Source organism: Thalassophryne amazonica, chromosome 10 (assembly GCF_902500255.1).
Source record: "Thalassophryne amazonica chromosome 10, fThaAma1.1, whole genome shotgun sequence".
NCBI classification, from domain to species: Eukaryota; Metazoa; Chordata; class Actinopteri; order Batrachoidiformes; family Batrachoididae; genus Thalassophryne; species Thalassophryne amazonica.
In genome coordinates this window covers 733,888-760,302 of record NC_047112.1, presented here as the reverse complement: position 1 = coordinate 760,302, position 26,415 = coordinate 733,888, and the positions used below count along the sequence as shown (strand labels likewise).

Sequence of the window (26,415 nt, the reverse complement as noted above, 5' to 3'; positions counted from 1 at the left end):
ACTCAGAATAAACCCATTCTGACTTGAGTGTTCTGGAACCAAAAACTCGAGTTTCTCATAATAAATCAACTGATTGTCTTATGGGTCAGTGCCGTGTGCAGCCGCTGGGGGGCGACTGACGAACAAGTTTTACTGTCATGTGACAGGTCTGCATAAACCTAAAAAAACAAAACAAAACAAAACAAAAACAGAAAGAAAGTTTATTGGATTCAGGTGATCTATCTGAGCTCCCAGAACAACAACCAAAAGTGTCTGCAGGACCCAGACCGGGCGTGATGTGGTTTGAGTCATTTTTCTCCTGAAATTTTAGAGAAATCAGCAGAAAAGTCACCTGAACGAATCACGCTATTTATGAGAAAGCAGCCACGCATGCGCTTTCCGGGTGCACGATAGGATTCCGGAGAAAGAACACCCGGGAAACAAACTGCACAGGAGGAGGAGACTGCGGGGGATTCTCCGAAACGTCCCACGTGGGAACACCGGCGTCTGCTGCGCTCTCAGCCAATGACGACACACGACGGGGGCTCCATGACCAATGAGAGCGCGCGGGGGCCGGACGCGTGTCGAACATAAAACCAGACAGTTTCGGTTCACACAGAGAAATCGTGATCTGACAGCGGCGAGTTGTTCCGTGAAGGACTCGACTCGGACTTGTCCTCTCTCACGGACCTGTGGACTCTTATTATCCTGGATCTTGTGTAACATTTGACTGACTTCAGCATGACTCTGGAAGAGCTGGTTGGATGCAACCGCACCGACAAAAAGTAAGTTTCACGCGTCCATTGTTTCATGTCGTGCGTAATTACGCACCGGGACGCGTTCTCTTCTCCTGTTTCCGCCGTGTGTGTCGACGTGCTGCTGATGTGTGTGTGTGTGTGTGTGTGTGTGTGTGTGTGTGTGTGTGTGTGTGTGTGTGTGTGTGTGTGTGTGTCCGTCCAGGATGGACTCGGCGGCCCAGGCTCTGGAGGAGCTGCTGGTCGCGGCTCAGGGCCAGGACTGTCTCACGGTGGGAGTCTACGAATCAGCCAAACTCATGAACGTGTAAGTAGCCTTTCCCCGTGAAGCTCACGTACTGAGAGGAACCTGACGCACGGCGTTAATCCGGATCTGCGTGCGCCCCACAGGGACCCGGACAGCGTGGTTCTATGCGTCCTGGCCACGGATGCGGAGGACGAGGACGACATCGCGTTGCAGATCCACTTCACGCTGCTGCAGGCCTTCTGCTGCGACAACGACATCAACATCCTGCGGCTGAACGGCGTGCGCCGCCTAGGGGCGCTGCTGGGGAACCTCAGCGGGGACAGCAACGAGCCCCTCGACCTGCACTGCATCCTGGTCACGGTGAGTCCAGAAAACAGCTTCTTTTAAATGCATAAAACCCCCTATGGGCTCAATTTTGACTTTTGGACCGCGTGCTGTGTTCCAGAACCCTCCGTGCAGGTCACTGCACTGCCAGGCCCTGCAGGACATCAGCACCTTCTGTGAGGAGAGCCGCTGTGGGAACCAGTGGGTTCCCAGCCTCCAGCTGCAGGATCGCTGAGAAAAACCAAGTGCAACCGCTGCAGAGCAGCGAGCACAGAGGAAACAAACGGCCACAGTCCGCTGGACTATGAATGGCATTTGAAGAACGGAGTGGACGGACCAGACTGGACCACCATTCTGCCAGCAGCAGATTTTCTGGAGGAGGTGTGGCTTCCAGTGCTGGGCGGGTTCTGCCAGACTGGTGGCTTCCTGTGAGTGAGGAAGGATCTGAACTTACAGTTCTGATTTCTAATGATCTGAACCTGAGTGAACACATGAACTAATGGATGCATGAATCAAGGACAGGACACATGGAGTAGTTAACACATGGACAGGTGAATCAATTAATCCATGAACCAGTGGACAGGCGAATCAGTTAATACACAAACACACATGAATCTGTTATCACATGAAACATTGGACTCTATTCACCATGAGCCGAAACATGGATGAACTAATTAACCCATCAGACAGTGAACACATTAATCATAAACAGAGGTCATAATATTTACAGCCATGTGACTAAAATAAATGACTGCGTGACAAGACCTTGATGTGTGACTGTTTCATTCAGGTTTATCTGAGCTTTGCTTCACCTTAATGATACAGGATGATGACAGTTTCAAGGCCATCGGGAATCGTGAAGACTTTGCATTTGTCTGTCTGTGCTCAGCATCAGTTCAGTCCTCTTACTACCAGAGTCTTCAAATTCACAGGGAACATTCTTGGGACACAGACCTTGGACAGGTTCAAAGATGTCCAACTTTGACCTATTTTAAGAGGTTACGATGTTGCATTCTGTTCCTATTTTTATGGTATAATCTCACAGACGTTAGCATGGTGACATCACTTCCTGGTATCGCTAGCTGCTAACTTTGCTTCATTTTTGGCTAAATTTAACACCTTTATCATATGTAAAATCTGGGGAGAAATAAACACTTCTAAAAGTGGAAACACTGTTTTTGTAACCTGATAACTGTGGAATGATTTACAACACTTCTAGAGGACGTTAGCGTGGTAACGTCACTTCATGGTATTCCTAGCTGCTAACGGCTTTGTGTTTAAATATAACCTTTTTATCACATGTAAAATCTGGGGAGAAATAAACACTTCTAAAAGTGGAAACACTGTTTTTGAAACCTGATAACTGTGGAACGATTTACAACACTTCTAGAGGACATTAGCGTGGTGATGTCACTTCCTGGTATAGCTAGCTATGTTATGTATATAGCTAGCAATATTTTACATATATTATGTAAAATCTGGTGAGAAATAAACACTTCTAAAAGTGGAGACACTGTTTTTGTAACCTGATAACTGTGGAGCCATTTACAAGACATCTAGAGGACATTAGCGTGGTGATGTCACTTCCTGGTATAGTTAGCTGCTAACGGCTTTGTTTGTGTTTAAATATAACCTTTTTGTCACATATTATGTAAAATCTGGCAAGAAATAAACACTTCTAAAAGTGGAAACACTGTTTTTGAAACCTGATCACACCCCTGAAGTGATTTACAAGACCGCTCTCACCTGAAATATTCTGCAGATATATCCTCATCGGATCAAAGTCTGCACAAGCCCTCCTCACCAGATGAGAGATTGTAGTCAGAAATTGGTGGCTTTCAGACTACATGGCTTAAGCAGACCACCTAATCACGATCTCTGCGTGATTTTCAGACTACATGGGCTAAGCAGACAGACGGCCCCAGGATCAGAGAGGAGCGAGCGGATATGTCACCTCTCTGCAGGAATCAACCCCTAATCACAACTCCTGGAATTCCCTTCAAACATGGTCATTTTCACTCTCAAAGTGGTGTTTTAATTTAATTCAACAACCCAAAAACAACTTGAATGACTTCAGTACTTTAAATAGGACTTAAAGTAAACCTGCATTGAAATAAATGCAGTCAGATCTTTGGACCAAAAAATGACATATTTACACATAAGATCCTTCTGAATGTAGTAAAGTAAATATGCAAGCTCAGATCTGTCATTCAATGGAGAAATCTTCATTTAAAAATGACAAATTTACAGCTAAAATTTAGTCCTCCACAAAACTGTCATCACATCCCGGACGCTGCCGAGACAATTTCAATTCAATTTTCAATTTATTTCCTTTATATAGCACCAAATCACAACAGAGTTGCCTCAAGGCGCTTCACACAGGTAAGGTCTAACCTTACTAACCCCCAGAGCAACAGTGTTAAGGAAAAACTCCCTCTGAGGAAGAAACCTCAAGCAGACCAGACTCAAAGGGGTGACCCTCTGCTTGGGCCATAATACAGACACAAATTGCAGAACAATTCATGGACGAATATACAAGAATTGCTGTTGGTGCACAGGACAGGAGGATCGCCAACACAAACACAACTCCCATCTCTGGATGGAGCTGCACCTTAAACAGAGAGAAAAAACAGAATCAGGGAAAAGACGTCTGGGAAAAGACCCTATCCCAGCATGCATTGCACACGCCAACTGTAATTTGTGGATTTACGTCAGTTTGCATCTGCACCTTTTTCTTGTCTTATACGGAAGGATCTATTTTTTTTAAAACTTCACATTGTCTTGCGGCACGTTTGGTGAGTACACATTTCTTTTATTTGTGCTTGAAAATTATTTTGGGGGACTTTTTCATACACCTGTTTGATTGAGTGGTGTCGCATTGAAAATCTACTGTCTTTCGCCTCCGGTGTTACCATCACGGGGTACGGAGGCGGGACCCGCAAAGAATCCAAGTCATTAAAAAGATATAAACCTCTGTCAGTGGCCACGGAGCTCTGCGGCTCCGATTACTGAGACGTGCAGCGCTGCGGAAAGTCTGTCCCTGCAGCAACAGGTGTCACCGGCCGCTCCGCATCAAAACAGCGAGCGTAGTCTCTGGACTTGTGCCAAGTTGGCTGCACCTCCATTCAGTAGACAGGGATGTGGTGCCGGCTGCACAACAGACACGAGGGCGATGACAGTGGCCCGCTTCGGCGTTTACCGAGCACGCAGACTCAGTAAGCGCAGCGGAGGCAGAGAGTGAGGCGTCGGGGAAAAACGTCGCCTGCTGTCGATGTCGCTGCTGATCTGAGCATGCAGAGCTGTATCTCACATTCATTGCAGCTTACTTTTGGATGCTGAAACCAGGATGTGTATAACAGTAACATTACTAACAGATAAAATCAATTTCAATGCGGGATCAGACTGAAGGCGGGAGCGCTCCATCTTCTGCCGAACGTCACTGCAATGACCCGGATGTACAAACAGTTTTCGCTGAGGGCCAAATTTTAGCTGCAAATTTGTCATTTTTAAATGAAGATTTCTCCGCTGAATTACAAATTTGGGCTTGCAGATTTACTTTACTGCATTCACAAGGGTCTTATAAATACATATCAGCTATTCTGTCAGAATGCTCGTAGCACGGGCCGAGGGGGAGGATTAGCAGCAATCTTCCATTCCAGCTTATTAATTAATCAAAAACCCAGACAGAGCTTTAATTCATTTGAAAGCTTGACTCTTAGTCTTGTCCATCCAAATTGGAAGTCCCAAAAAACAGTTTTTTTTGTTATTATCTATCGTCCACCTGGTCATTACTGTGAGTTTCTCTGTGAATTTTCAGACCTTTTGTCTGACTTAGTGCTTAGCTCAGATAAGATAATTATAGTGGGCGATTTTAACATCCACACAGATGCTGAGAATGACAGCCTCAACACTGCATTTAATCTATTATTAGACTCTATTGGCTTTGCTCAAAAAGTAAATGAGTCCACCCACCACTTTAATCATATCTTAGATCTTGTTTTGACTTATGGTATGGAAATTGAAGACTTAACAGTATTCCCTGAAAACCCCATTCTGTCTGATCATTTCTTAATAACATTTACATTTACTCTGATGGACTACCCAGCAGTGGGGAATAAGTTTCATTACAGTAGAAGTCTTTCAGAAAGCGCTGTAACTAGGTTTAAGGATATGGTTCCTTCTTTGTTATGTTCTCCAATGCCATATACCAACACAGTGCAGAGTAGCTACCTAAACTCTGTGAGTGAGATAGATTATCTCGTCAATAGTTTTACATCCTCATTTGGCACAACTTTGGATGCTGTAGCTCCTCTGAAAAACCAGAAAGCGGTTCCAAAACAAAACAATTTATTTTTTTACCCTCTTTGGTGCATAACAATGTGTACAAACTAAACAGCGTCTTTCTGGTGGAGTGACTGTTGGCACGCCCGTAAGGATCAAAGCTCGGCGCTCCTGGACCCACTACCACCGCCAAACACCCCCCAGGTGGATACGACAAACTGACTCTCTGTGAAGCAAAGAAGAGGTGAGGTAAGTCAGCAGTTACAACAATATTTTTCAAAAGACACACGCTATCAGCAACACATTCAGGTCTGTATCTTTTTTAACTTTATGCAAATGAGCAGCTTCTCACAACAGGTGGAGGATCACTCATCCGCACGCCACAGCAGTGAGAAGCAAGCTGCACAATTCTCATCACAATTCAAGTATACTGTGTAACAAAACACCAAGTTACTATCAACAATTAGTCAAACACTTAATTACCTTTAATGTGTGCTGACAGCATGTGTCCTCACCCTTCCTTGCTTCACGGGCTCGATGTGTCAACCCCAGGCGCGGTCCTCAGCGTCTCACAAACGAACATCACAAGGTCGAGTTCCCGGCAGTTCTGCTTGAATCACACATGACTTAAATGCAGAACGCCATCCAATTATCTGCTTCAGCTGAAAGTCTTTAAGGTTGCATGTGAGCACCAGTCACAGGTGCTACACATGATGTTGATGAGGGTGAGGATTCTTCAGCCAGCACCTTCTCCACAGACAAATCAGTTCTCATGCCACCTGAAGAGCAAAGAAAAGAAAAGAACACCAAAACATCCAGCCACACCCCCCAACACACAACAGTACCCCCCCATCAACGGGAAGCCTCCCGGCGACCGAACAGACCAGGCCCGAGAACAGCACCTCCCTCCGGGGTCCACGTCAGGAAGCAGACAGCACCACGCTCCTAAGGTCCACCACAGACAGCAGGACAGGCACCGCAGCTGGAAGGCCGGCTGGAATCAACAAAAGCCCCAAAACATTCCCCAGTACAATTCAACACACAGAAAAAAAACATAAAACCCACCCAAAACCTCCCCAGGGGACCGTCCCATCAAACCCCGGGAAGAAAAGAAAAACTCCCAAACGCAAAAACCCAACACAGCCCCACAAACACAATTGCATAAAAGAAAAATAACAAACAACCCCCCCAGAATGACCTGCAGAGCCCAACCCCCCCCAGAAGGCCTTCATCGCCAGTTCCAGGAGGAACAGCCAGAACCATAATCCCACAAAGGTCCCCAGGTGTACATGGAGCAAAACGGCACCCCCCAGGGGACCGTACCATCAACCCCAGGAGGTACCCTCCCCACAACCCCGGAACGCCAGACCTGGTCACACTTGGCTAGTTGGCCCCAAGCCAATTCCCCCCCAGAGGACCGTCCCATCAACCCTGGAGGTGGAACCCGGAAGGAAACAGAACAAAATCAAAAATCAACCCCCGGAGGACTACCAAAAACAACCCCGGGGGGATATAAAACGACCGTAAACCCTGTTACCGTCCCCGGCACCCCGAAAGACCCCGGGTCCCTCCCAGAGCCCCTCGGCGGCTCAACTTTGGTGAACGGCTCAAAACATTAAGCCGGAGAAGGGAACAGGAAAAAACTAACCCAGATCCAACCCCAAGGCGCAGCGGAGAACCGGAAATACGTCCGGTGCCCCAACTCGACCATATCCCAGCCTCTCGGGAGGGGTGGAACTACTGAAATGGCGAACGGCAACAGATTGGCCCACCCCTCCAACTGAGGTAAGTCACCGCTGCACCACACCCCGGCAACACCAATGACGAACGGTACAAAGGCTTACCGAGGCTGGAGTGGAACCGGGCCCTAACCAAACCAAGAAAAACGCCTCTAACACCCCCCCCCCCCCCCCCCCCCCCAGGTGCAGAGGTCTTCTGAGAATGCTCAGTGTGACCAACCTGCACCACCCCACAACCCACAAGACAGACGGTCTTGGGGCAAGTGAGGTTGGGGTTAGGGATGTAGAGAAATAAAAAACAACAAAATAAAACGACCCAACAACCCAAACAGATAATACCTAAAAACACATAAAAATTAACAATGACATGAGTCCAGGCGGACTTCTAACCGCCTAACAGTCACTTCACCAGACAATTATAACCCCTATTTAAAGAAAACAAAACATTTACCCGTGCTAGATTTTTTCTTTTTTTTTTTATGTGTGTTATGTTGCCTGTCCCAGAACACTTGGAGACACGTCACCATTATTTCTCTTGACGCTTACATGTCGGGGCAATACAGTAATCTCTGCTCGTCCGAGCTGCATGGGCTCGTCAACAGGAGGAGCCAGAGGTCCCGTCGGAGGAGCTTCAGTGGGGCGAAGAAGAGGCGGCCCAGATTTGTGTCGGGAAAAGCCCCGAGACGAAAAAACCCGCTCTGATGGCCGCCCTCTCTCGCGTCCACGCTCCTTCATCCGATCGTCTAGACGAATCACCAACAATATTAGCTCATCTAAATCACCTGGCTCGTCACGGACTGCCGGCTCGTCCTTCAATGACTCATTTAAACCTTCCACAAACATTCCTCGTAAAGCTGCGGCGCTCCAACCTGACTGAGTAGAAACCAGAGAACATTGCATCACCACACAAGGCTCCGGACGACAAACAATCAGTTTGGATGCCGAATCTCTGGGTGACGGAGTTATCTGCACTAGTATCGATGGTGCCGCAGCTGGAGCAGCAGGAAGCGGAACGGCTTGCGCTGCAAGCTCCGTAACACGGTCGTCTGTTTGTTTAATTTGGTTTGCGAGATGCTGTAATTGCTCCCATTTTTTCTCCAAGTGTTCTTGAACTTTTTCGGCAAAAGGAACCGCCTCTGCCGCTGGGTCCATTATGGAATGGCCGGGAACTTGGTGCGGACCAAGGTAGCTTAGCCGCCGTTAGTTCCCCCCTGGCAGATCCCGAGCAGCCGGGAAAGCAGGCCGACTGGGTGACTGTGAGGAGGAAGCGTAGCCCTAAACAGAAGCCCCGTGTACACCGCCAACCCGTTCACATCTTTAACCGTTTTTCCCCACTCGACGATACACCCGCCGAGGATCAAACTCTGGTTATTGGCGACTCTGTTTTGAGAAATGTGAAGTTAGCGACACCAGCAACCATAGTCAATTGTCTTCCGGGGGCCAGAGCAGGCGACATTGAAGGAAATTTGAAACTGCTGGCTAAGGCTAAGCGTAAATTTGGTAAGATTGTAATTCACGTCGGCAGTAATGACACCCGGTTACGCCAATCGGAGGTCACTAAAATTAACATTGAATCGGTGTGTAACTTTGCAAAAACAATGTCGGACTCTGTAGTTTTCTCTGGGCCCCTCCCCAATCAGACCGGGAGTGACATGTTTAGCCGCATGTTCTCCTTGAATTGCTGGCTGTCTGAGTGGTGTCCAAAAAATGAGGTGGGCTTCATAGATAATTGGCAAAGCTTCTGGGGAAAACCTGGTCTTGTTAGGAGAGACGGCAGCCATCCCACTTTGGATGGAGCAGCTCTCATTTCTAGAAATCTGGCCAATTTTCTTAAATCCTCCAAACCGTGACTATCCAGGGTTGGGACCAGGAAGCAGAGTTGTAGTCTTACACACCTCTCTGCAGCTTCTCTCCCCCTGCCATCCCCTCATTACCCCATCCCCGTAGAGACGGTGTCTGCTCCCAGACTACCAATAACCAGCAAAAATCTATTTAAGCATAAAAATTCAAAAAGAAAAAATAATATAGCACCTTCAACTGCACCACAGACTAAAACAGTTAAATGTGGTCTATTAAACATTAGGTCTCTCTCTTCTAAGTCCCTGTTGGTAAATGATATAATAATTGATCAACATATTGATTTATTCTGCCTAACAGAAACCTGGTTACAGCAGGATGAATATGTTAGTTTAAATGAGTCAACACCCCCGAGTCACACTAACTGTCAGAATGCTCGTAGCACGGGCCGGGGTGGAGGATTAGCAGCAATCTTCCATTCCAGCTTATTAATTAATCCAAAACCCAGACAGAGCTTTAATTCATTTGAAAGCTTGTCTCTTAGTCTTGTCCATCCAAATTGGAAGTCCCAAAAACCAGTTTTATTTGTTATTATCTATCGTCCACCTGGTCGTTACTGTGAGTTTCTCTGTGAATTTTCAGACCTTTTGTCTGACTTAGTGCTTAGCTCAGATAAGATAATTATAGTGGGCGATTTTAACATCCACACAGATGCTGAGAATGACAGCCTCAACACTGCATTTAATCTATTATTAGACTCTATTGGCTTTGCTCAAAAAGTAAATGAGTCCACCCACCACTTTAATCATATCTTAGATCTTGTTCTGACTTATGGTATGGAAATAGAAGACTTAACAGTATTCCCTGATAACTCCCTTCTGTCTGATCATTTCTTAATAACATTTACATTTACTCTGATGGACTACCCAGCAGTGGGGAATAAGTTTCATTACACTAGAAGTCTTTCAGAAAGCGCTGTAACTAGGTTTAAGGATATGATTCCTTCTTTATGTTCTCTAATGCCATATACCAACACAGTGCAGAGTAGCTACCTAAACTCTGTAAGGGAGATAGAGTATCTCGTCAATAGTTTTACATCCTCATTGAAGACAACTTTGGATGCTGTAGCTCCTCTGAAAAAGAGAGCTTTAAATCAGAAGTGTCTGACTCCGTGGTATAACTCACAAACTCGTAGCTTAAAGCAGATAACCCGTAAGTTGGAGAGGAAATGGCGTCTCACTAATTTAGAAGATCTTCACTTAGCCTGGAAAAAGAGTCTGTTGCTCTATAAAAAAGCCCTTCGTAAAGCTAGGACATCTTTCTACTCATCACTAATTGAAGAAAATAAGAACAACCCCAGGTTTCTTTTCAGCACTGTAGCCAGGCTGACAAAGAGTCAGAGCTCTATTGAGCTGAGTATTCCATTAACTTTAACTAGTAATGACTTCATGACTTTCTTTGCTAACAAAATTTTAACTATTAGAGAAAAAATTACTCATAACCATCCCAAAGACGTATCGTTATCTTTGGCTGCTTTCAGTGATGCCGGTATTTGGTTAGACTCTTTCTCTCCGATTGTTCTGTCTGAGTTATTCTCATTAGTTACTTCATCCAAACCATCAACATGTTTATTAGACCCCATTCCTACCAGGCTGCTCAAGGAAGCCCTACCATTATTTAATGCTTCGATCTTAAATATGATCAATCTATCTTTGTTAGTTGGCTATGTACCACAGGCTTTTAAGGTGGCAGTAATTAAACCATTACTTAAAAAGCCATCACTTGACCCAGCTATCTTAGCTAATTATAGGCCAATCTCCAACCTTCCTTTTCTCTCAAAAATTCTTGAAAGGGTAGTTGTAAAACAGCTAACTGATCATCTGCAGAGGAATGGTCTATTTCAAGAGTTTCAGTCAGGTTTTAGAATTCATCATAGTACAGAAACAGCATTAGTGAAGGTTACAAATGATCTTCTTATGGCCTCGGACAGTGGACTCATCTCTGTGCTTGTTCTGTTAGATCTCAGTGCTGCTTTTGATACTGTTGACCATAAAATTTTATTACAGAGATTAGAGCATGCCATAGGTATTAAAGGCACTGCGCTGCGGTGGTTTGAATCATATTTGTCTAATAGATTACAATTTGTTCATGTAAATGGGGAATCTTCTTCACAGACTAAAGTTAATTATGGAGTTCCACAAGGTTCTGTGCTAGGACCAATTTTATTCACTTTATACATGCTTCCCTTAGGCAGTATTATTAGACGGTATTGCTTAAATTTTCATTGTTACGCAGATGATACCCAGCTTTATCTATCCATGAAGCCAGAGGACACACACCAATTAGCTAAACTGCAGGATTGTCTTACAGACATAAAGACATGGATGACCTCTAATTTCCTGCTTTTAAACTCAGATAAAACTGAAGTTATTGTACTTGGCCCCACAAATCTTAGAAACATGGTGTCTAACCAGATCCTTACTCTGGATGGCATTACCCTGACCTCTAGTAATACTGTGAGAAATCTTGGAGTCATTTTTGATCAGGATATGTCATTCAAAGTGCATATTAAACAAATATGTAGGACTGCTTTTTTGCATTTACGCAATATCTCTAAAATCAGAAAGGTCTTGTCTCAGAGTGATGCTGAAAAACTAATTCATGCATTTATTTCCTCTAGGCTGGACTATTGTAATTCATTATTATCAGGTTGTCCTAAAAGTTCCCTAAAAAGCCTTCAGTTAATTCAAAATGCTGCAGCTAGAGTACTGACGGGGACTAGAAGGAGAGAGCATATCTCACCCATATTGGCCTCTCTTCATTGGCTTCCTGTTAATTCTAGAATAGAATTTAAAATTCTTCTTCTTACTTATAAGGTTTTGAATAATCAGGTCCCATCTTATCTTAGGGACCTCGTAGTACCATATTACCCCAATAGAGCGCTTCGCTCTCAGACTGCAGGCTTACTTGTAGTTCCTAGGGTTTGTAAGAGTAGAATGGGAGGCAGAGCCTTCAGCTTTCAGGCTCCTCTCCTGTGGAACCAGCTCCCAATTCAGATCAGGGAGACAGACACCCTCTCTACTTTTAAGATTAGGCTTAAAACTTTCCTTTTGCTAAAGCTTATAGTTAGGGCTGGATCAGGTGACCCTGAACCATCCCTTAGTTATGCTGCTATAGACGTAGACTGCTGGGGGGTTCCCATGATGCACTGTTTCTTTTTCTTTTTGCTCTGTATGCACCACTCTGCATTTAATCATTAGTGATCGATCTCTGCTCCCCTCCACAGCATGTCTTTTTCCTGGTTCTCTCCCTCAGCCCCAACCAGTCCCAGCAGAAGACTGCCCCTCCCTGAGCCTGGTTCTGCTGGAGGTTTCTTCCTGTTAAAAGGGAGTTTTTCCTTCCCACTGTAGCCAAGTGCTTGCTCACAGGGGGTCGTTTTGACCGTTGGGGTTTTACATAATTATTGTATGGCCTTGCCTTGCAGTGTGGAGCGCCTTGGGGCAACTGTTTGTTGTGATTTGGCGCTATATAAAAAAAATTGATTGATTGATTGATGTGTCGACGCGGGTTGAGGAGCGGACCTGCGTCTGACAGAACCCAGCGCTAAAAATAACCAGAAAGCGGTTCCAAAACAAAACAATTTATATTTTTACCCTCTTTGGTGCATAACAGTGTGTACAAACTAAACAGCGTCTTTCTGGTGGAGTGACTGTTGGCACGCTCTTAAGCGCCCAAAAGGATAGAAGCCCGACGTTCCTGGACCCACTACCACCAGACAAACACCCCCCAGGTGGACACGACAAACTGACTCTCTGTGAAGCAAAGAAGAGGTGAGGTAAGTCAGCAGTTACAACAATATCTTTCAAAAGACACACGCTATCAGCAACACATTCAGGTCTGTATCTTTATTAACTTTATGCAAATGAGCAGCTTCTCACAACAGGTGGAGGATCACTTATCCGCACGCCACAGCAGTGAGAAGCAAACTGCACAATTCTCATCACAATTCAAGTATACTGTGTAACAAAACACCAAGTTACTATCAACAATTAGTCAAACACTTAATTACGTTTAATGTGTGCTGACAGCATGTGTCCTCACCCTTCCTTGCTTCACGGGCTCGATGTGTCAAACCCAGGCGCGGTCCTCAGCGTCTCACAAACGAACATCACAAGGTCGAGTTCCCGGCAGTTCTGCTTGAATCACACATGCCTTAAATGCAGAACGCCATCCAATTATCTGCTTCAGCTGAAAGTCTTTAAGGTTGCATGTGAGCACCAGTCACAGGTGCTACACATGATGTTGATGAGGGTGAGGATTCTTCAGCCAGCACCTTCTCCACAGACAAATCAGTTTCCATGCCACCTGAAGAGCAAAGAAAAGAAAAGAACACCAAAACATCCAGCCACACCCCCCAACACACAACATAGGCAGTATTATTAGAAAGCATTGCTTAAATTTTCATTGTTACGCAGATGATACCCAGCTTTATCTATCCACACCAATTAGCTAAACTGCAGGATTGTCTTACAGACATAAAGACATGGATGACCTCTAATTTCCTGCTTTTAAACTCAGATAAAACTGAAGTTATTGTACTTGGCCCCACAAATCTTAGAAACATGGTGTCTAACCAGATCCTTACTCTGGATGGCATTACCCTGACCTCTAGTAATACTGTGAGAAATCTTGGAGTCATTTTTGATCAGGATATGTCCTTCAATGCGCATATTAAACAAATATGTAGGACTGCTTTTTTTGCATTTGCGCAATATCTTTAAAATTAGAAAGGTCTTGTCTCAGAGTGATGCTGAAAAACTAATTCATGCATTTATTTCCTCTAGGCTGGACTATTGTAATTCATTATTATCAGGTTGTCCTAAAAGTTCCCTGAAAATCAATCAATCAATCAACTTTTTTCTTGTATAGCGCCAAATCACAACAAACAGTTGCCCCAAGGCAACGCTGAAAAGCCTTCAGTTAATTCAAAATGCTGCAGCTAGAGTACTGACGGGGACTAGAAGGAGAGAGCATATCTCACCCATATTGGCCTCTCTTCATTGGCTTCCTGTTAATTCCAGAATAGAATTTAAAATTCTTCTTCTTACTTATAAGGTTTTGAATAATCAGGTCCCATCTTATCTTAGGGACCTTGTAGTACCATATCACCCCAATAGAGCGCTTCGCTCTCAGACTGCAGGCTTACTTGTAGTTCCTAGGGTTTGTAAGAGTAGAATGGGAGGCAGAGCCTTCAGCTTTCAGGCTCCTCTCCTGTGGAACCAGCTCCCAATTCAGATCAGGGAGACAGACACCCTCTCTACTTTTAAGATTAGGCTTAAAACTTTCCTTTTTGCTAAAGCTTATAGTTAGGGCTGGATCAGGTGACCCTGAACCATCCCTTAGTTATGCTGCTATAGACGTAGACTGCTGGAGGGTTCCCATGATGCACTGAGTGTTTCTTTCTCTTTTTGCTCTGTATGCACCACTCTGCATTTAATCATTAGTGATTGATCTCTGCTCCCCTCCACAGCATGTCTTTTTCCTGGTTCTCTCCCTCAGCCCCAACCAGTCCCAGCAGAAGACTGCCCCTCCCTGACTCTGGTTCTGCTGGAGGTTTCTTCCTGTTAAAAGGGAGTTTTTCTTTCCCACTGTAGCCAAGTGCTTGCTCACAGGGGGTCGTTTTGACCTTTGGGGTTTTTCTGTAATTATTGTATGGCCTTGCCTTACAATATAAAGCGCCTTGGGGCAACTGTTTGTTGTGATTTGGTGCTATATAAATAAAACTGATTTGATTTGATTTCTTTCTGAGATCTGACCACATTTATTTCAGTGCAGGTCTACTTTAAATGCGCTCCTTGCTTCTCCAGCCTCTGACCTCTGACCTCAAACAATGTGAAGATTTGATTTGATTTAACATTAACCCACATCATGAGTCATTTTAGAGCTCGTGAAACAGTGTCATGGCAAAGCAGGATAAAATCAGAATCAGGTTTGAAAGAGTTTGCACTTACCAGCATTATTATGTTGAGATCGCCAGTCTTTTGTGGACTTTTCATGATGATGTAAGCAGAGAAATGAGACCTATGTGCAAGGACCACCAGTGACTCAGATAGGTATGAAGCAGGGAGAGATGTAATTGCAGTTGAAGCAGAAAACAGATGCACCTGGAGGAGACCCCAACCGATACTGCATGCAAACATAAAACACAGAGCCTTAATTTGACCAAATCCTCTTCCTCTGATGTGTGTATCAGTCTTACAGAGCAGTTTTACACATACAGAAAACTCAATTTTTAATGTAAAGAGGAAATATCTTCTCCTTGTCCTATGCCTTTAAGAATGCCTTTAGTCTTTCAGCTTCCTCTGACTGGAATGTTCTCAAATCTGAGCTGAAACTGTCCAGATTGACTTCCCTGAACACCTTCAGGCCTATTTTATGAGATGGTAAATGGGCTTGTTTTGCTCAATGCCTGTCTTTCTAAAACTGTTTGAGACTTTACTTCATGTGCAATGTTATTATGACCAAGTTGATTGTATTTTATTGATCACCAAGGTGTCAATATCAATGGAATTCTACCTGGTTAAATAAAGGTTATTCATATTATTATTACAGTGTTTTTAAAATATTACTTTGCCAGGAGAGCATGTCCTCCATCTGTCTGTGGTTTTGAATTCAACCAGGTCCTTAACCTTCATAGTTGGTTATTTTATAAAAACTCCAGTTTGGTGTGTCTAACAATCTGTGCAGTCCTCATGGCTCCTTTTTACAGGACAAATGCTGGTTGCAGATTTATGCTTTTCCCCAAACGTCAGTGCAGTAATGAAAAATAAACATATTATTAACTGAGTTTGTGATTAGGAAAAAAAAACCAATACAAAATAAAAACAGACCCCGCCATCGATCACAGATTCATCAATGCACCATGGCAACCAGAGCAGCGTGCATCTCCTCAGCAGGAGGCAGAAGTCCTCATGGAGGCTGACAAGGACCAAATAAAAAAGAAAAGCAACACTGCCACAGTTACAAAACAACAAAAAGCATAGCAAAGTACTGCAGAGTATGTAGTGCACAAACGCACACTCACTGCTCTGCTGAAACCAGAACAATTACAATCCAAATAGTTAATTAACATCACTGAAAACATAGTTGTACCCTGAATATGAATCAGTTGAAACTGTCAGTAAAATTGTGTTAATGTAACTCCATCAGACTGTATGAGTCTGATATATATATATATATATATATATATATACACATGACATATTGTTATGTTTAGAGGTGCGGGTGGAACCGAACTGTTGCTGGCACTGGATCCAAATGCAGGGAGCTGGACTCAGAGAAGAGTACAAAGGAAAGTAAAGTTGCTGCGCTGGCATGCCCGCAATGTGGAGAGATGGCCCGCATCCTGGCAGTGAAATGAGGGAGCTGCAGGATCCCGAGCCAGTCTTGAAGGATAATATCAACTAAGGTTTCAGGGTTCAGGACCAAGTGGAATGCTTGCCTCTGATAACAGGAACTATGGGGAACAAAGACATGCAGGGTGAGTGAATGCACTTGGAATGCTGGAGCCTCAAAACAGTCACAGTTCATAAAAGGTTTAACACAGGTTGTTTCAGAGGTCAGGAAATAAAGTTCTCTTCTTAAGAAATAAAGTTCACTGTTCAGGAATTGTTCATAGTTCATAAGTTGTATCCAAAGGTCAGAGGTCAAGTGCTGTGTGTTGTAATGCAGTTCCAATTAATCAGGACTTGATAGAGCTGGGTTCTCAATTGTTTGATATCAGAATGAATGTGGTTCTTATGAAGAGTTCTTGGAACAGTTCTTTATCATAGCACAGTCACAAACAGGAATGAGTGAGAAAGGGATCTCACTGAGACGAGGAGGAATTTAACTGGTGTGTAGTCGAGACGTGGTCTGCGCCAAGAGCCAAGCAGTTCCAAAGTGATGTTGCTGTGCAGGTAGTCAGAGGCAGGATCCAGGTCTGCTTGGGAGCCGTACCAAAATCGTCTGGAACATCAGGAAAAGACAGTTCACTCTAATATGGGAATTAGAGGGGAGACCAGCGTTACCTGAGGTGTTGCTGCGGGACGCTTCGGCATCTTAAGCACACAGCTGGAAGACACAGTCAAGGTCACAAGACGGCATTCAGGTTTGATCCTCTTGGAGCCTGCCTGGATCACTGAAGGTGGCTCTGGAAGCTGGCGAGGCAAAACGAGGCAAGCAAGGCAACAGACAAACACGGCACACAAGTATATGGCAATACATGAATAGAAAGTCAGGGTTTAAGTAGTCTATCCATAATCAATCACTCATCTGGTTCAGGTGTGAAACAAACCCGAGGGCACCATCTAGTGGAGAAATTAACACATGACACTGGTAAATCAAAGAGTTAAAACCAGGCTCTGAGGTAAATCCTGACACATTTTCTTTCAGTTTAAGTAGTTTACGGATGTCAGTCACTTACTTCAGGACATCTTGATCGCAAACCCTATCTCTACAGAGATGTTTTATTTTCTTTGGGGGGGGGGGTCACTACACCTGGTTGGGGGTATGTGGGCTCATGTTTCTTCTGTCAAGCGCCCTTTGGGTGTGAACTGCTCCGGGGACAGTGACAGGTGGGGAGTTTGACTGGGGCAGTACCTGTCAAATGGTAACACGCCCCATTTGAGGGGTGGCAGGAAACCCTGTGGTGCAATGAAAGTGAGGGACGGGCAGTCATAATCCCACAAACACATACAATACACCAAACTGTGAAGAAATTCACATTTTGTGAAATGCGTTCATGTTTTGGGAGATATTTTTTATCAGGCTGGATGATCAGGAATTGAAGGACACAAATGCAGGCCTCGTACAAACAGCTTTTGGTTTTTAAATCAAATCAAATCAAATCAGTTTTATTTATATAGTGCCAAATCACAACAAACAGTTGCCCTAAGGTGCTGGGGCAACTGTTGCAACTTTAAGAGAGCAGAGGTCGGTACACGTGTAAGCATAAAAAAGCAGTACAGAAAACATCAGGCAAAGGGCGTGGTCAAGGCAACAGACTGGAGGTCAGGAACACACACGGAGGCAGGCAGGACAACAAATGCAGGAACAGAGCTGGAATGAAGGTACAAGGCACGACAAACTGATGAGGAACAAACACACCCAGTGAGCTTATATAACCCCAGGTGACAATCAGCAAATCAGAAACAGGTGTGCACAGAAGACCCAAGCAGAAAAAAAACTCAGCAAGAGAATAAACAAACCAAAACCAATGAAATGCAAAAATAACAAACAGATCAAAAGAACAAAATAAAACAGAAAACCAAACAAAAACTCAAACACTGACATTTTTCAGTATTTATGTTTTGTAATTCATGGATTGCAGATCATTTAAAATTTGCATCTGATTCACGTTTTGGGGTTTCACAGGATTAAATAGATCCTGGCACTTCAGCTGGTCTGGAGCAGGTTAGCTCCACAGAATAGATCTCCATGGTGTCTTATGACATATTCCACTTTCAACATTCCACTTTTCTGCAACCGGATCACTGATAAATTGAGCCGGGGTAATGACAAAATCCTGGCTTAATCCCTTATTCTACTTTGGGCAATGGGGCCGGGTTTAAAACCTGATCCATTTTGTCATTTGTTTGCTCATTGTTGATAAAATAATGGATAGTTTGGGGTTTTTGGTTTATTTGTTGTAATATTGATCAGTACTTTTCATCTACCATTCATATTATTTTTGCTTCTGTCTGACATCAGATTCTACAGATATAGATTTCAACGGGGTGGAACACCTCCAGGACTGTGGCTGACTCCTCCCACTCTGGTCACAAACTGAAGCCCGTCCCTCTGGCAGGAGGAAAGGTCCATCAAAACCTCCTGTTGGCGGAGCACTTCTTCCTGTCTGCACTCAATGGACAGTTTTTCAGCTGACGTTGCTTCCAAAACCTGTGAACAGCATAGGAAATGTGATATTTTGCATGTTTCTTATTCTCTGACTCATTTCACCATCTCAGACGTGACCATACATGGGCAGTGACGCAGCAGCAGGATATCCCACGTAGCAGTGAACCAGACCACTACAGGCTCCGCTCCTACGGCGCATCCAATCAGGAGGCCTGCACGGTTTCCGTGACAACTTGACGTCCAGCCTCCATGCATGTGACAGAAATAGTTGTGACACACTGAGCATGTTTGTGTAAAAATAAAACTCACAGGCGGAACTCAGGACACCACGGAAGTGACCAGTGACGGTGTTTGGATTAAAAACACCAAAACATTCATCCAGCAAATAAATAAACACACACACACACACACACACACACACACACACACACACACACACACACACACACACACACACACACACACACGGAGACACACAGACACACACACACACACAGACACACACACACACACGGAGACACACACACACACACACAGACACACACACACACACTCACACACACACACACACACACGGAGACACACACACACACAGACACACACACAGACACACACACACACACACACACAGACACACAGACACACACACACACACACACACACACACACACACAGACACAGACACACAGACACACACACACAGACACACAGACCCACACACACACGGAGACACACACACACACAGACACACACACACAGACACACAGACCCACACACACACGGAGACACACACACACAGACACACACACACACACACAGACACACACACACACAGACACACAGACCCACACACACACAGAGACACACACACACAGACACACACACACACACACACAGACACACAGACACACACACACACACACAGACACACAGACCCACACACACACGGAGACACACACACACAGACACACACACACACACAGACACACACACACAGACACACACACACACACACACACACACACAGACACACAGACCCACACACACACACACACATACACACAGACACACACACACAGACACACAGACCCACACACACACGGAGACACACACACACACACACACACAGACCCACACACACACACACAGACACACAGACCCACACACACACACACACACACACACACACACACACACACACCACACACACACACACACAGACACACACAGACACACAGACACACACACACACAGACACACACACACAGACACACACACAGACACACACACACACACACACACAGACACACAGACACACACACACACACAGACACACACACACACACACACACAGACCCACACAGACACACACACACACAGACCCACACACAGACCCACACACACACACACACACACACACACACACACACACACACACACACACACACACCACACACACACACACACACACACACACACACACACACACACACAGACCCCCCCCCACACACACAGACACACACACACAGACACACACAGACACAGACCCACACACAGACACACACAGACACAGACCCACCCACACACACACACACACACACACACACACACACACACACACACACACACACACACACACACACACACACACACACAGACCCACACAGACACAGACCCCACACACACACACACACACACACACACACACACACACACACACACACACAGACCCCCCCCCACACACACACACACACACAGACACACACACACACACACACACAGACACAGACCCACACACAGACACACACACACACACACACACACACACACACACACACACACACACACACACACACACACACACACACACAGACACACACAGACACACAGACACACACACACACACATACAGACCCACACACACACACACACACACACACACACACACACACACACACACACACACACACACACACACACACACACACACACCTGCTCTGGACAATCATGGAAGTATAAGAGACTGGAAAAGTTCTTGTGCCCATCAGCTGACTTTCCAGTTTCCAGAATTGCCTGAACATCTACATTTCACTTTGTGCACAAGGACACACAGGTTTGTTTTGACATCACAGAGCTTCACTCGAAGTCAGTGGACGTCTCCGAGTTCTTCTGCCTACCGTCAGCATGTTAAGAACATGTAACATTCAACAATGGAACCATACCTCATGTGACAACAAGTTGACCACAACGTCTCAGCTTGAATGACACTGTTTCAGTACCTGTTGAGTTTAACTCCAATTCTTTTAAGAACCAGTTGACTTTAAGTTCAGTTTCAGTTTATTTTCATTTATGTAGCACCAAATCACAACAGAGTTGCCTCAAGGTGCTTCACACAGGTAAGGTCTAACTTTACTAACCCCCAGAGCAGCAGTGGTAAGAAAAAACTCCCTCTGAGGAAGAAACCTCAAGCAGACCAGACTCAAAGGGGTGACCCTCTGCTTGGGCCATGATACAGACACAAATTACAGAACAATTCACAAACAAACATACAGGAAATGTTGCCAGTGCACAGGACGGTTTCTGGAACAGACACCACACCCATCTCTGGATGGAGCTGCACCTTAAACAGAGAGAAAAAACTGAATCAGGCGTCAGAAAGACAAGAAATACTGTATAATTTGTCAGCATTAATCAACAAGATAAACAGAAGAAATACTAAGGTGATCGGCGGCCACTAGCCCTAAACTTCACTAAAAGACCCAGAATTTAGGTAAAGTTGAGGCCGCAGCACACTCTGTTTCTATACGTAACATTTTATTTGTCCAAAAATAGACATGTACAATTCAAAGTGAACAAGGTAAAATCAAATTATAAACTTAATAGCAAAAAGGTAACAACTTACTTAGTACATAGGTACATTATTGTCTCACATACTTCATCCTTTGACAGTAAAAATTCACAATTAAAATCATAGTCCTTAATTTGTACAAACTCTCTGATTTGCACACCTTGTTGAACATCAACTTCATCTGTTGCCTCCACAAATCTGTTGTGTATTAAAACTTTGACATGACTCTTACTCATATTTTGTATGTGAAACTGGTCTAAGCCAGTTCTTTACAACTAAGACCAGAGACACAATTGAAACAAATGGTTTACACAGACCAGTCCAGTCTCACGTTTTTTTTCATGTTCCCGTCACGAAGAGTCAATTTTTTGTGACAGGTTTTTTTTTAACTCACTATTCCAAACCCATCTCATACCCCCGACCCTAACCTTAACCCCCCCCCCGCTTCACTTTTAATTTCATGCAGCAATCACGGAATGAATGAGAATGAATTTGTGCTGCCATGACAAAAATGAGGTGCTTTTCATCACAATATCATGAACCAATAGATTTATGTACAGTAGGGTTCAGAATAATAGTAGTGCTATGTGACTAAAAAGATTAATCCAGGTTTTGAGTATATTTCTTATTGTTACCTGGGAAACAAGGTACCAGTAGATTCAATAGATTCTCACAAATCCAACAAGACCAAGCATTCATGATATGCACACTCTTAAGACTATGAAATTGGGCTATTAGTAAAAAAAAGTAGAAAAGGGGGTGTTCACAATAATAGTAGTGTGGCATTCAGTCAGTGAGTTCGTCAGTTTTGTGGAACAAACAGGTGTGAATCAGGTGTCCCCTATTTAAGGATGAAGCCAGCACCTGTTGAACATGCTTTTCTCTTTGAAAGCCTGAGGAAAATGGGACATTCAAGACATTGTTCAGAAGAACAGCGTAGTTTGATTAAAAAGTTGATTGGAGAGGGGAAAACGTATACGCAGGTGCAAAAAATTATAGGCTGTTCATCTACAATGATCTCCAATGCTTTAAAATGGACAAAAAAACCAGAGACATGTGGAAGAAAACAGAAAACAACCATCAAAATGGATAGAAGAATAACCAGAATGGCAAAGGCTCAGCCATTGATCAGCTCCAGGATGATCAAAGACAGTCTGGAGTTACCTGTAAGTGCTGTGACAGTTAGAAGACGCCTGTGTGAAGCTAATTTATTTGAAAGAATCCCCCGCAAAGTCCCTCTGTTAAATAAAAGACATGTGCAGAAGAGGTTACAATTTGCCAAAGAACACATCAACTGGCCTAAAGAGAAATGGAGGAATATTTTGTGGACTGATGAGAGTAAAATTGTTCTTTTTGGGTCCAAGGGCCGCAGACAGTTTGTGAGACGACCCCCAAACTCTGAATTCAAGCCACAGTTCACAGTGAAGACAGTGAAGCATGGTGGTGCAAGCATCATGATATGGGCATGTTTCTCCTACTATGGTGTTGGGCCTATATATCGCATACCAGGTATCATGGATCAGTTTGGATATGTCAAAATACTTGAAGAGGTCATGTTGCCTTATGCTGAAGAGGACATGCCCTTGAAATGGGTGTTTCAACAAGACAATGACCCCAAGCACACTAGTAAACCAGCAAAATCTTGGTTCCAAACCAACAAAATTAATGCCTTGCAGATCAATCAATCAATCAACTTTTTTCTTATATAGCGCCAAATCACAACAAACAGTTGCCCCAAGGCGCTCCATATTGTAAGGCAAGGCCATACAATAATTATGAAAAACCCCAACGGTCAAAACGACCCCCTATGAGCAAGCACTTGGCAACAGTGGGAAGGAAAAACTCCCTTTTAACAGGAAGAAACCTCCAGCAGAACCAGGCTCAGGGAGGGGCAGTCTTCTGCTGAGACTGGTTGGGGCTGAGGGAAAAAAACAGGAAAAAGACATGCCGTGAAGGGGGGCAGAGATCGATCACTAATGATTAAATACAGAGTGATGCATACGGAGCAAAAAGAGAAAGAAACAGTGCATCATGGGAACCCCCCCCACAATCTACGTCTAAAGCAGCATAACCAATGGATGGTCCTGGGTCACCCGATCCAGCCCTAACTATAAGCCTTAGCAAAAAGGAAAGTTTTAAGCCTAATCTTAAAAGTAGAGAGGGTATCTGTCTCCCTGATCTGAATTGGGAGCTGGTTCCACAGGAGAGGAGCCTGAAAGCTGAAGGCTCTGCCTCCCATTCTACTCTTACAAACCCTAGGAACTACAAGTAAGCCTGCAGTCTGAGAGCGAAGCGCTCTAATGGGGTAATATGGTACTACGAGGTCCCTAAGATAAGATGGGACCTGATTATTCAAAACCTTATAAGTAAGAAGAAGAATTTTAAATTCTATTCTAGAATTAACAGGAAGCCAATGAAGAGAGGCCAATATGGGTGAGATATGCTCTCTCCTTCTAGTCCCCGTCAGTACTCTAGCTGCAGCATTTTGAATTAACTGAAGGCTTTTTAGGGAACTTTTAGGACAACCTGATAATAATGAATTACAATAGTCCAGCCTAGAGGAAATAAATGCATGAATTAGTTTTTCAGCATCACTCTGAGACAAGACCTTTCTGATTTTAGAGATATTGCGTAAATGCAAAAAGGCAGTCCTACATATTTGTTTAATATGCGCGTTGAATGACATATCCTGATCAAAAATGACTCCAAGATTTCTCACAGTATTACTAGAGATCAGGGAAATGCCATCCAGAGTAACGATCTGGTTAGACACCATGCTTCTAAGATTTGTGGGGCCAAGTACAATAACTTCAGTTTTATCTGAGTTTAAAAGCAGGAAATTAGAGGTCATCCATGTCTTTATGTCTGTAAGACAATCCTGCAGTTTAGCTAATTGGTGTGTATCCTCTGGCTTCATGGATAGATAAAGCTGGGTATCATCTGCGTAACAATGAAAATTTAAGCAATACCGTCTAATAATACTGCCTAAGGGAAGCATGTATAAAGTGAATAAAATTGGTCCTAGCACAGAACCTTGTGGAACTCCATAATTAACTTTAGTCTGTGAAGAAGATTCCCCATTTACATGAACAAACTGTAATCTATTAGACAAATATGATTCAAACCACCGCAGCGCAGTGCCTTTAATACCTATGACATGCTCTAATCTCTGTAATAAAATTTTATGGTCAACAGTATCAAAAGCAGCACTGAAGTCCAACAGAACAAGCACAGAGATGAGTCCACTGTCCGAGGCCATAAGAAGATCATTTGTAACCTTCACTAATGCTGTTTCTGTACTATGATGAATTCTAAAACCTGACTGAAACTCTTCAAATAGACCATTCCTCTGCAGGTGATCAGTTAACTGTTTTACAACTACCCTTTCAAGAATCTTTGAGAGAAAAGGAAGGTTGGAGATTGGCCTATAATTAGCTAAGATAGCTGGGTCAAGTGATGGCTTTTTAAGTAGTGGTTTAATTACTGCCACCTTAAAAGCCTGTGGTACATAGCCAACTAACAAAGATAGATTGATCATATTTAAGATTGAAGCATTAAATAATGGTAGGACTTCCTTGAGCAGCCTGGTAGGAATGGGGTCCAATAAACATGTTGATGGTTTGGATGAAGTAACTAATGAAAATAACTCAGACAGAACAACCGGAGAGAAAGAGTCAGATGTGAAGAAATCATGAAAAACTGTGGTTATACAACTAAATACTAGTTTAGTGATTTACAGGATCGATAAAAAAGCAGTTTGAACATAATAGTTTTGAGTTTGTAGCGTCAACAGCAGATGCTACTATTATTATGAAGACCACCTTTTCTACTTTTTTTTTTTTACTAATAGCCCAATTTCATAGCCTTAAGAGTGTGCATATCATGAATGCTTGGTCTTGTTGGATTTGTGAGAATCTACTGAATCTACTGGTACCTTGTTTCCCATGTAACAATAAGAAATATACTCAAAACCTGGATTAATCTTTTTAGTCACATAGCACTACTATTATTCTGAACACGACTGTACATTTCGTGCTGCTGAATCACGACTTGCTGTGAGACCAGGTTGGGTGTACAACAGGATTATCATGTGTAAGTCCTACAGTAACATGATTAATAAACCTTGTACGTATGAAAATATCACGTGGAAGAATATCACAAATATGTGGTAGTAACTTATTATGAGTAGAGTATGGTCATTTAAAAAGACGCCTCTGCGCCTTTCTCCATGCAGTGCCAAACTTATCAAGACTATTACCAGTTATGTTACAAAATATACTACCATATATACTTGTACAGTATGTACTGAACAATTTACCCTTAACATCAGAGCTGACTGTATTTAAATGACCAATCAATGCATTAAATTAACAACTGAAATCACTGACAATATTCTGCACCACTGGATCTCCTGCTGACATCAATTTTGTACGCTAAATAATCTAACATTTGTACATGACTGACCATCTCACCATTAACCAAAAACCCAGGATAGAAGCTAAATCAAAAGGATTATTATGAAAAGTGATATTCTTACTCTTGGTACCA

The 26,415-nt window shown here is 43.7% G+C and overlaps 1 protein-coding gene across 1 annotated transcript; it reads left to right on the top strand.

The window, feature by feature from the left end:
* The first annotated feature begins 589 nt into the window (after nucleotides 1–589).
* gadd45ba (growth arrest and DNA-damage-inducible, beta a) lies at nucleotides 590–2,245 on the top strand. Its single transcript, XM_034180787.1, has 4 exons — nucleotides 590–764; nucleotides 940–1,041; nucleotides 1,125–1,341; nucleotides 1,427–2,245. Exons 1-4 carry the CDS (start codon nucleotides 721–723, stop codon nucleotides 1,538–1,540), a joined length of 477 nt encoding a protein of 158 aa, XP_034036678.1. The 5' UTR covers nucleotides 590–720; the 3' UTR covers nucleotides 1,541–2,245.
* Nucleotides 2,246–26,415: the final 24,170 nt, after the last annotated feature.